Source organism: Sinocyclocheilus rhinocerous, unplaced genomic scaffold (genome assembly GCF_001515625.1).
Source record: "Sinocyclocheilus rhinocerous isolate Xijiao unplaced genomic scaffold, SAMN03320098_v1.1 scaffold1022, whole genome shotgun sequence".
NCBI lineage: Eukaryota > Metazoa > Chordata > Actinopteri > Cypriniformes > Cyprinidae > Sinocyclocheilus > Sinocyclocheilus rhinocerous.
The window spans coordinates 249,469-262,613 of record NW_015656677.1 but is presented as its reverse complement, the minus strand read 5'-3'; the positions used below and the strand labels follow the sequence as shown (position 1 = coordinate 262,613).

Below are 13,145 nucleotides of genomic sequence, written 5' to 3'. Positions count from 1 at the left end.
ATATTTAGTTGAAACATCTGAGACAAACACTTACATGAAACATCACTTAGAACTGCATTAAGTCTATTGATCTATCAAAGAGCTACCTCTGAGCAATAAAAAATGTCCTCTGGGCAGTGTTTTGCGTGATGAGATGGACATGGCTAACATACAGCGCATAGACATTAACATTCGCATCTAAGGTATTAGCAGCGGAGGTTGAAATCTAATCAGGAACCAGAGACTTATGGATGTATGAAGTGCTCTCTCTGCAAAACAATTGTTTTAAATGAGCTTAAAGGTCCACAGGGCCCCTGCCTCATACACAGGATTCATTTTTCTCTTTTCAAGGGGATGACCAGAGAGCGCACTGATTAAATCAATTAACTATTGCCTCTTCTCATTCTTATGTCCATTCTATCGCTCTGATAGGATAGAAAAAGTTTCTTGGAGAAGACACATGTACACCAGTGTGGCAGTGTGACTGCACATACTACATACTATCCAATTTGCAACTTCTTTTTTCATGAATCAATTAAACTGACTGACAAATCAAACAAGTAGATAGTCTGAATGATGAATAGAATCAGTCAGCTAATTTCCGCAATTAATTGCCTGTGATTACTCCCTCACTCAATGAGTGAGTCAAAATGAGAGCTAATATATTTTATTAATTATATATTATAAAATTATATTTTATTATTTTAATAAGGTTAATAAAATTAAAATCATTTGAATAACTTTTTGTGCAAATGACAATGAGGAATATGTTGAACATCAAAGATTACTGAAAAGAGGTGCTCTACCAACTAAAGAGGAGGTGCAACCAAAAATCAAAAAGCCATGTCAGTTAGAAAAGGTGCAGCACTCACTCTTGAAGAGATCAAAACTTTATTGGTTAAAATGAAGTTTCGCCCATTATCAAGGGCTTCATCAGACATCATGTCCCTTGATAAAGGCTGAAACATAATTTTAACCAATAAAGTTTTGATCTTTTCAAGAGTAAGTGCTGCACCTTTTCTAACTGACACGAATATGTTGAACATCACCTGACCAAACCAGAAAACTGGTCTCATCGTATCCGTTTGTCAGAGAAAGTGTTAAGAGCTGTATGAACTGATGCTGATATCTATAGACTTTTAAGGTAATCAGCTAACCTAGCTAGATGTTTTTATTGTTTGGGTTTTATTCAAATTTTATTATCTGAATGTTGAACTTTTACATAACAATTTGCATATGCGATAAACATTGGTTATGATCTTTGGTATCTCTCCTTTGAAGGCATCTCGAGTAAAACAGCTTCATATTTAACAAAGCATATACAAAACATTTGAACTGGAAGCGATGAGACCTGTTTTACAGAAACAGTTTAACATAACCCCCATATGTACTTAAAGGTGGGGTAAGCGATTTTTCAAAAACGCTTTAGAAAACTGATTCGGGCCGACTAGCAAAACAAACTTGTAGCCAATCAGCAGTAAGGGGCATGTTTACTCATGATGTGGAGGAGAGAGCGTTCAGTGCACAGGATGGACATTAGCGAGCCGAGCGACAGGAAGATAGAGATGGCGGATAAAAAACAAAAGAGGAAAACATCTGCGGAACAAAAGAAGGCTTAAGGCAAGAAGTAGGACCCGTGTAAATATCGGATCAGCTTTCTATATATATATATATATATATAATATATAATAACTAAATGTTTCTTATGCTCATCAAGGCTGCAATTATTTGAATAAAAAAATACAGTAAAAAAAGTAACACTGTGAAATATTATTGCAATTTTGCAAAAAAAACAAGAAAAAAAACTGTTTTGACATGCTTTAACTCTTTTAATGTATTTTAAAATGTATTCTTGTTATGGAAAACTGATTTTTTTGCAGCAATTACTCCAGTCTTCAGTGTCACATATTCCTTCATAAATCTTTCTGATATGTTGATCCTTCAGAAATCATTCTGATATGTATCAAAAAAATCTGTAGGAAAAATATTCATTAATGGTTGTCTACAAAACAAAATGTAGCAAACAATATTCTCCTGTCATGACAACAGGAGCCAACTCGCATGACCATGTGACAATGTAATGCGGTTCAAGCTAAACTAAAGGCTCATCTTTTGGAAACTGCTATGTACTGTACATGCAATTTTTGCACATCAGTGCAAAACACTGAGCTTAAATCTTCCAGTGTAGTAATACAACTCTTTTTCTCATTATTATATTCGTTTGAGTAACAAGAGTTCACAGCTAGTGTTCTGCTGAAAGACGAGAGCGATTCACACAAACACCACACACATACACACTCTCTTTCACACACACACACACACACGCATGTACGCTTGAAATCCTTTGAGTGAGTCGTCCTTTACGCCCTTGTTTTGCAGTAATGCCAGCGCTGGGCTAAATTTATCACGAAAACAGCAAATGTGGAGCAAGGCCAGGTCAGATTTGGAGGAAGAATGCATTTTCTGTTCCTTTCACATCTTGCTGCCCATCGTTCCTCAGCAAACTTCTGAGAAGTCCACTTTGACTTTTTGCGAGCGAATGAAATTCCGGTTAGCGAGGGAGAAGACGATCATGTACCTGCATTCAATTTCGTATAAATTCCGGTCGCTGGAGGGAATGTGCTTACAAGCGGCAGCCTTCAGAAATCTGCTTCATTAGCATAAAACCGTGCTGACCTCGGAATGCAGAGCAGGCGATGCGTGTGTGCGTGTTGTACACGTGAGGCTTGTGCCAAGATGAACCCTGGCAACAAGAATGGAATGCCTGACCCGCCGCAACAGAAACGGGCCCAGAGCGGAACCCTGATGCTGTTAGCCTTGCATAAATAGAGGCTAGCACACAAGGGAGCAGCAATCCAGCTTGTATCTTCCCCTCTCTCATTTTCCGCTGTCATGGATCAGTGTTAGGAGTCATCCGGTCTCTTTTGCTGGCATCTGGTGGGCAGGTGGGGTCTGGGAGGGCATCAGTATTAGCCGTGTAGTTGGATCTCCGGAGTGTGCACGGAGTTTTAACTAGTGTCTGAAGCTTCAGAGAGTGAAGATAAGAGGCTTGTCAGCAGGAGATCTATGGAAGCCTGCAGCCAGCGGCCCAAATATGCAGTCGCTCAGGATGCCTGTGCTGCTCTCAGATAACTTATCGGCATAGCCAGAGTCCTGCACTTTAGTACTACCACACACACACACACACCAATAATCACAGTCAGTCAACCATCTGAGACTCTGGCCGAACTACTTTGTCATGGCATGCTAATGACCTCTCCTCTCGTCTGGCCTCCTCTTGTATAATCTCCTCTCCTAATGTCTCATCTGTTCCCCTCCCTTCTCATTTCTCTTTTTGCCTCAATCCCTCTCATCTCATCACTTCCTGCTTCGTCAGTTCCTCTGCTCTCTTGTGCCATTTCATCCCGTCTCCTCACATCTTGTCTCTTATCTTTTCATATTTTCTCCTTTCATTTCTTCCCTTTTCCTCTCTTCCCATCTCCTCTCCTCTTATTTAATCTACAACCTTCTTGAGTTGTCTCATCTCCTCTGGTCTCTTGTTGTCTCTTCTTCTTTCCTGTTGCCTGGTCTTATCCCACCTCTTCTAGTCTCCTTTTTATCATTTCCCCTTGTCTCATCTCTTTACTCTTTACTCCTTCCTGCTCTACTCTTTTCATCTTGTCTCCTCCCTCTCCTACTCTCATCTTGTGTCCTCTCATCTATTCTTGTCCCCCCTTCTATCTCCTCTTTTCCTCTGCCCACTTCTCCCCCTTTCTCATCTCCTGTCCAACCACCTCATGTGTTCCACTTGCACATTTTCTCTTCTTGCCTCCATCTCTCTCTCACCCCATCTCTTCCTGTTTTATCTGTCTCTCTCCTATCTTGTCTCCTCCCATCTGGTCTACTATCCTTTCATAGTTCTCTTGTCCTCCACCTCTCTTTACATCTCCTCTCATTTCATCTCCAAAAATAAGAAGGGAGGGAACAGATGCGACAGTTGGAGTGGAGAGGAGACCCCACTGAAACAGAGAGGGGAGGGGAGAAGAGGGCAGAAGAAAAGAGGAGATAGCAGTGAAGAGATGAAAAGAAAAGTGGTGTAAGGAGAGAAATCATTCTCTCCTCTCCTCTCCACTCCAATTGTCTCATCTGTTCCCTCCCTTCTTATTTTTTCCATTTCATCTGTTCTCCTCCTCCCTTATCACCTCTCCTTTTGTTCCCTTTCAAGTCTCCTCCCGTCTTGTCATATATCTTTTCATATCCTCTCCTTGTATCGCTTCTCTTTTCCTTCATCTCCAACCTTCTGTCTTGTCTCAACTCTCCCTGTCCTCTTGCAATGTCTTCTGTCATCTCTTGTCCAATCTCCTCTCCATTCATCCCATTTCCTCTTATTGTGTTTTTCTCTCCGCTTTCTCCTCTCATTTAATCTCTTCTCATCTCCTTGTGTTCTCTCTTCTCATCTCTTCCCCCTTCCTATCTTCTCCTTTTTCTTTTCATCCTACATTTTCTTTACCTCCCACCTCACTTCTCCACTTTGTCATCTGTACAGTCGTGTTTGTGAGTGACTTTCCTTGTGGCTTTTCTTTACCTGTGGCTCGGTGTGCAGTTGGACATGAACCCCGCGATGGCCGGACAAAGACCTCCTCACCACACCCCTGTGCTGGAAATTATAATAATCCCCGAAAACCTGTGGACACACAGATGCACACACACAGAGGTGATATATTACAGTGCTATTGCAAAGGAGTCATGTCTTACCCGCCGTACAAGGTCATATGGTCTTACACTCCAGAGGGAAACACACTCATTAACTCCAGCACCTGCTCACAGACCTGGCCATCTCTCTCTCCAATCGTGTCTTACCCGCCGTACAAGGTCATATGGTCTTACACTCCAGAGGGAAACACACTCATTAACTCCAGCACCTGCTCACAGACCTGGCCATCTCTCTCTCCAACACACACACACACACACACACACACACACACACACACACTCAGGGCAGAGCAGCAAAGGTTCAGCCGCATACATTTATCTCTTAAAGTCCTAATACAAACCACAGAACAGAGCCAAAAACACACACACACCCTAAAAAGAGCTTCCCAATGAGAAACAAATTCTGTGAAAATTATGAAAGGCAGGTTTTTTCATAACACACGCACATGGTGACACGTGTGAAGTATTTCTTTACAATTTCAGGTACTATTTGCACACAAAAAAAGAACAAAATACACACACATTTTAAAATGTCTAATTGCAAATAGTAGGAGGGATGGAGAAGAAAATATCTAACTCTCTTTTATTAATCTGATACACAGAAGCTTCGGTTCAATAAAGCAGCACACAGAAGCAGAAATTTCACTGTATCTGGACCGCCACACACTGATGTGTGGGATCCGGCGCTTAGCTGGGCAGCTCATAACCTTGTGTACTTTGAGCTTGTGTGTGCGTATGTGAGAGAATCATGCCTCTATCATTACTCATCTTGTTCTGTTCCCAGTAGAACGCTGAAAGCAACTTCTGGACAGCCGCACGGACGGACCCACACACTTCTTTCAGAAGTGACGTCAATGAATAGATCCTGCACTACAGTCAAGTGTCTCCTTGCTAAAATGACGTTCATTTATCAAAACGCTTCCCTGCTGGGCTTCTGTTCCCCTGACGCTTCACTGCAGACGACCTCTCTTGGTTTCCTTTCCCGTCTCCGTCTCTCTCTCACAATCCATGTCCTTGTGATCAATAACATGACCTCTGCTGCCATCATCTACTTGTCTTGCTGAAACTACAGAGGTGTCCCCTGGAATCATATGGGGACGGAAATGCTTTCCGAAACCAGCAGGACTCAGCGTGAGTGTCTGAAGTGGGTAAATTGGGTAAAGTCGTGCCTGGTGTTCTGAAACCTTTCAGAAAAGAAAAAAAAAATATCACACATCTCATTAATATCTCGGTGGTTTCTCCTAGACAGCAGTCTCCTAGACAAAGCAAATTGAGACTTTTGCTTAACTGTCTCCAGAAAAGATCTCAACAATGTCACAAACTGTGCCAGCTGTGGCCTGCAATCAAAAGTCAGAAAAGCCAACAAATTTCTGATTAAATTCTGCAGAGAGCAATTTATGTGGGCTTTGATATTCATATTAATTTTACAGCTCTATACTCTTACTTCATGTCAACCAGTGTTTGCTGAACCGTTGAATCTACAAAGCCACAGCAAAATAAATTATATTTTATCTGAGTTATGAGTTTGCAGTCTGACTTGAATGTGATGAGATAAACAGACCGGGTACCATAAAAATAATACTAAAACAACGCATGCAATCTCCCGCACACAAAAACAAATAATACAACGTGGTTAGTGTAGTTCAATTCAAGAACAAATGACTCTTATGAGCCAGTTCCCTTTAATAAAATGCTCAAAAGTTCAATTGTGGGTTTGAATCTACTAACAAATTGCTACCTGAATCCATCAAAGAGATTATACAATCAGTATTGTGTACCATGCATTTTAAATAAATAAATATAAACACAATAATATAAATTAAAGAATTTAGAATTAGTATCTTATCAGCAGTTTGTGTATCTGCAATCTGTTATTTATTAACTAGGAGCTCCATTAAGCCTCATGTGTTATAAAAGAGTAACTTGAGACCAATAAAGGTTTTCCCTGAACTGCCTCAGTGTGTCGGACAGGGTCTGCAGGACTTGTGTAGCATGTTGTTAACTAGGACGGGGTCTAACGCTCTGGCGGCTGAGATCATCTTCCAGCTTTTACAGTTCAAATCACACTGCATGTGCTGTCAGATGTGTCACAGAATTCACACACCACTTCGTTTCATCCTCTACTTCTTTTCACTCTCTTTTTATACTGCTCGAATCACAGTTATTCTGTCTCTTTCACCTACACTAAGATTTTAATACTACTACTGTGTGTATAAGTGTGTTTGTGAGCGAATGTGTGTATGAGAGAGAGACAGGGATGGATAAAGATGGAACCAAAAAGAGAGATGGAAAGAAAGATGGATAAACCTTTACTTTGATCTACAGAAGAAGTGAAAGTGAACATCATTACTCTCTTTGGCCTGATGTGTGAGTGTATAATTCATAAACCCAAAGACCAATGATCTGAAAGACTCGCTCGCTTCTCTCAGAGCCAATTCCTCTGGACATGACACATACTGAGAGACTGTGCCTTTATTAGACCTAAAGATGGCGAGGATGCTTTTACTGGCAGACTGCTAACACAGCACACCCAGATGGAGGAGTTATTGGTCTACAAGAAGGAAGGTTCACACACACACAAACCTTTGAGAAGTGAGGCATATTTGTTACCACAGTGCTTTACAGCTGTAATTATGGCATCCTGTAAAAAGAACATAAACTTTTAAAAGGGCCATATTCTGCACTTTTGTATCAGTTTTTGTTAGTCAACTTTCCTTGCACCATTTTGCACACTTTCTTTGATCCTTCTTTGATCCTAGGAAAAAAATCCTGTTTTCCATGATATGACTTCTTAAATTCTAACTCTTTAATTTAAACTATCAAATGCATCTTATTCTGGCTAAGGGATGCCCACTTATTCAGAAAGAGGGCATTTCAGACATATAAAGAGACCAATCACAATCAATTTAGTTTTTGTGTCATTTAGGGTGGGTTTATCTGAAATAGATGAAATAACAGGTCATCTTGGGAAAAGAAAAATAATATAAATAACGGCTCTCACATCAGTCTCAGTCCATGAATGGTTGTATGGAGAACATTGGGACAAAAGAACAGTAATGTAGACTTTCGTCAATAAGTAACATATAAGCTGATGTAACCAGCTCCAGCACTCCCAAACTGAACACCACATCTCATCTGAAAAACATGCGACAGCTATTGATCATGTTACTCACCGCCAACATCAGTACAGTTGCATAATTGCTTTACATAATACCACGAATCAATAAAAATCAAATTTTCATAATTGCCTTCGCAGCGAGTAGTAATGAATAGATTCATGTTAGATGCAGGGACATGTGGGGGAAAAAACAGTTCTGGGAAATCATCGTAACAGCCTTTGCTGCCCCACTGGGCTCCAAAGTAAGCGATGGAGCCACTGACGTTGAGCTATTGATGTTCTACGGCTAAATTAAATTCAGAGGAGGCAGCACACCTCGGGAATACAGAACTGTAGCAGAAATGGCCTTCGATCAATAGGAATCTTATCAAACATCCTTTCTAAATCCAGGTTTTCGGGGGAATGAAGGGAATCAAGGCCCAGGTGAGGGACGGAGGAGGATATTGGCAGTGTATCTGTGGTTTCCTTTCTTTCGACACAAAGTTGTATTACAAACAAATGTTCAAGCATTGTCTTTTCATATGATTCAAATATCTGATAAAAATCTCAATAGTTTGCTCTGTCAAATAAATATGATTTAATATTTAAGATTTAATATAAGATGGAGATTTAATACAAGATTTAATATGTTAAATTAAAATAACTGGATTTAATAACAAAATATTTTAAATGTTTATTATCAACATTAACTCAAGTATTTACTTGCTAACTTCTTTTAACCTTTTGATGCATACGATCACACGGGTGTGATCAATCTTGGCTGGTCCCTGAAGCGTACGATCACACTGGTGTAATTAGAACGTTCAGTGCGTCACGTAATCAACTGCTGAATTTAAATCTGCTTTCGCGCTTTGGCTGGGGCGGAGCCAGATCGGACGCTCTGAGCGCTTGTCATATTATCACAAATATTCAGTGTTTTCAACCATATAATGCTTATTTTAGCTTTCAGACATTTAAATACACATAAGTACTAGCAAAACCAACATTCATAGTTTGTAAAATACACGCTGATGTCTATGGAAACGGCAATAATGATCCTTACAAATATAATCTGACGACATGTTTTATTGATATCATATACAGATTGTGTAGGTAACTATAACTATTTACTCTGCTCTTCTCCCAGTTTACCGGAGACTTACTTTAACGTGTTTCGGGAGGAGAGGATGAATTTGCGTGTTGTAAATCCCACAGCTCAGATTCAGCGCAAACTAACATGGCGGTGCCCATCACCCGGTAAAGATCAACTAATACCAAATAGATTTACTTGCACATATTTCAGAATCGGAATATCAGATATTTCATAATATAGTGAGCATGTTTGTGAATATTTTGAATAAAACAGGAAAAAAAGAAATAAAAGTGATCCACGTGTCATACAGAGCTATTGTGGCTGCGTTATGTCACATGACAAGCATGATGCGTCACCATGGAAACAATAAGGCGATACATTCTAAAATATCGGTTGCCTAAAAAAAACTCACGCTGGGGGCTCAACTAGAATATTTTAAACTCACGTGCGAAACGGTTAATGTAAATAATATGCCATGGATGGACTTTGTGAACAGTTTTAAGTGACGATACAAATGAATTGCTGAATCATGGAGTTCAGTAAACCTAAATTGTTCCAACATCAGCATTTCTGCTACTCATTTTTTAAATCAAAGAAGCTATGAAAATATCCGTCTTAAAGCAATAGTTCACAAAATAAATGAAAAAAAAAAAACATATAATCAAGTACAATTAATTAACTTTAAATATCAATACTTTTCACAAATTACAAAGAATAAATATCTGAATTTATGATTTATAAAAATGTTTTTAAACACAATTTTTGACGGCCCTCCCCCACACCTGTGGGATTTTGAGATTACACATTTTTTTACGATAATATCTTGGTCTAAATCTAAAGTAATCTTGACAAACTATATATCATTTGAAAGGTTTCAGACTCTAGTTTTTATATTTGGTGATTGTTGTTCAAAGAAATGAGAGAGCAATAGATAAATAGACAGATTCTCCATTTGTGTTGTGATGCCAAACACACTCTTGTTCTATACGCATGTTTTTATGTGTTTTAGAGATTGAATTCAAATGGAATCACAGTAAGGTAAGGGGCGTAACATTTCTGTCACACGCTTCAGGTATTCGGCCAATCATAATGCACTGGATAGCTGTAGAATCACAGCACACCTCGCTTTTCAGACCGATGAGTTTTGTAAAAATCGACGCGTTTCAGAAAGGCGGGGCATAGAGGAGAAACAATAATGTACAGTATGTGGAAAATAATGTGTTTTTTTAACCTTAAACCGCATAAACACATTTCATTACACCAAATACACAAAATAATGTTCTTTTTAGCAACATCATATGACCCCTTTAAAGTTACTGCCCAAGCTATTTCTGAATAGGATGTCTACTTCATAAATATTTTGAAATATATGGTGCAGATCACTCAAACAATAAATGGAAATCAAGAGTCCCTGGATATCATCTAGTGGAAAAGATTGGTACTGCATACACAAAATCTTACTTAAAAGTTCATTTTTTGAGATATCAATCTAGAATTTGGAACAAAACTTGTTCAGATGTTTGGCTTTGATTTTCTTGAAGATTTGGAGGTAAACATGTTTTGTAAATATATATTTTATATAAAATATTAAAAAATTATATTTTTATATTTTACAATTTCATAAATGTAAACTTCTATAACTTTTTAGAAATTTACTTTTATAACTTTTTTTTTGCTGACGGCAATGCGCTTCACTCTTTGCCCTGATCCAGAAATGTTCTCTTTTGATTAGCTTAGTGCGACCGAGTGCGGTCTTTACCTCTTAACTTTGTGAATGAATTGCTCAATTGCAAACTATGAGAGAGCGTGTGAACGCTACGTGCATATTTCCTGTATTGATGTTTATTTTGTTTTACTCTTAATTTTCGTGTAAATACTTTCGTTTGCTTTTTGGAACCATTTTCTTTGAACTTGAGATTTTACCTATGTTTATGTTAATCAGGGAGTAAGGTAAGACTCTGTCATTTATTTATTTATTTTCATTTGTTTAGGTTATTTAAAGCTTTCGTTGATAGTTAGAGAGTTATGTTTTCTATGTTGGCCTTGTCCTCTCTTGAAGATTTTTCCTGTGTTATTCTTTTGTTATTAATAAAAAAACTATTTGCCTAAGTTTGCATTTGTGCTTTTCTGGATCAGGGGTTTGATGTGACCGTCAGACCTTTTTTTTTTTTAAATTTAATTTATTTGTTACAGCCTCACTTACCTCTAGACAAACAGGGAGGTTTGTAACAAGTGTTTAAGTGTAACAAGTGTTTAAGTTAACTGATATTTCCGACAATTCAAAAATCAAATCAGGTCAAATTGACCCTGAACAGTACATAAGGGTTAATAAGGTTTGAGTTTAATGAACCAAGATGTGTGTGTGTGTGTGATAAAACCAGAAAGAATGCAGCAGTGAACATCAAGAGGATCCATCTGGCTGAATCGTAAGTTTTAAACCTCCCAGTAGGCTGATGAATATGTTCACTAAATTAGTATACGTTGCATATTTCCTCTGGTCCAACGATGCATAAAATATGAATCTGCTGGCTGCGTTTCTTACGTTTTTTCGCCTTTAAAATGAAACACTCTCTTTTACAAACACTCAGATCTGAGAGCAGCTGACAGGGGTGATGGAACGGTATTTCTGTCCTACCTCCGCAGTCACAAGGGATAACATTAATCTAACCACGATGAGAGAGAATTTTATTCAACCATGGAGGTTTTCTTTGATAATATTAAATTTTTCAGAATAAAATGAAGGAAATAGGAAGGGCAGAGAAAGACTGAAGGGCAATGAAAACACATAGGTGTGTATTAGCTGGAGCATGTACACACACACACACTCTACTAACAAAGTCTATGTAGCCTCCAGCTAAATGTCAATGATGGTGCACTTTAAAAATGAAACGAGGACATTCTTAAAAATGACTGTAACAAAGGTGGCGGTAATTTATCTCCCCTGCTGAGTGACTTCTTTCTTGGGGCCAGACTTTCACATTCCCCAGCCAACACAGAAGGATATGAAGCCATCTAATGTGACCATCCACTACATTCACTGATCCCTCTCTCTCTCGTCTTTTTTTTAATTGATTTCTGTTCCAGCACTAGAATGTGCTATTTGGTAGAATAAACTGCTTTAAATTTAAATCTTTATTTATTTATTTATTTATTATTTTTTTTTGCGCAAAATTGTGATCGGATTGAGTAAATTTCCTCAGGAATAAATCAACAACATAAGAATGCATTATATCTCGATCATAAGATACATATGCTATTTTTTGGATTCATTAAAAAAACTGTCTCAAAATCAAACTACACTGATTCATGCTGTATGTTTCAGATTCACTAAAAGGAACCATTTTACAAGAGTCATTAGTTTGGGAATCAAGCTACACTAGTCACCTTGTATGTTTTTGATTCACTAAAAAAACCAGCTCAAGAATCATTTGATTGGGAAACAGACAACACTGGTCGCATTGTATGTTTTCTATTATAAAAAAGAACCATTTTATAAGAGACATTCATCCAGGAATAGGGATGGGTACCGAGAACTGGTATTTTTTTGGACTGGTACATAATTGGGTCAATACCGGAGTACCGATAAGCTTCAGGACAAACGATACTGTTATCGATACTTGCGTTGTTTTATCTCCGTATACTTCAATGTTAACGACGAATTAGAAGCTGCTGCTTGTCATTTTCCTTCACTGAATGATGTTGCCGACGTTTGCTCGACGTGCGTGTGATATCCATGCGCATGTGCTGTGTGTTTGCGTGCGATCAGTCATCGCGGCAAGAGTGAAACGTTTGAAAGTGTGGGCTCACGTTACAAAACTAAGCGACACCAGTGTCAGATGCAATATATGCAGTAGTGTAATAGTGAACGAAGGAGGCAACACTAGTAATATAATGAAACATTTACTAACAAAACACAACATCTACCTCAAGCAATGCGCTGTATTATGTCTTGCGGCTCCAGCTCCAACTGAAACTCGTGAGACACATTCACATCAAATGTTGATTCGGTAGTTACACTCACGAGACTTATTTGCAATCACAAAAGTACATTATTTCCGCATGCTTTAAAGCCTTGCCGGTTAAACTTTTTATTCCATGCTGTTCTAACATGTGCTTATTCAGAGCGCGTACACCCGAAGCGTGCATACACTAAAAGGCCGGTCAAACAGCACCTGATTACTTAGTTATCTTAGTTATCGTCTGATTGCGCTAATACTGTCAAAAACACAAAAGGTTTACATATAAACAGTTAATTGTCTAAAGTGAAAGTAAACAGTTGAGAGA

At 38.5% G+C, this 13,145-nt stretch overlaps 1 protein-coding gene across 1 annotated transcript in view; it reads right to left on the bottom strand.

Moving 5' to 3' along the window:
- LOC107720773 (furin-1-like) overlaps positions 1 to 13,145 on the bottom strand; it is a 107,918-nt gene that overhangs the window by 43,998 nt on the left and 50,775 nt on the right. The window contains exon 3 of the mRNA XM_016528598.1: positions 4,544 to 4,642. Within this exon, the coding sequence (XP_016384084.1) occupies positions 4,544 to 4,642 (99 nt within the window). The remainder of the gene's footprint in view (positions 1 to 4,543; positions 4,643 to 13,145) is intronic.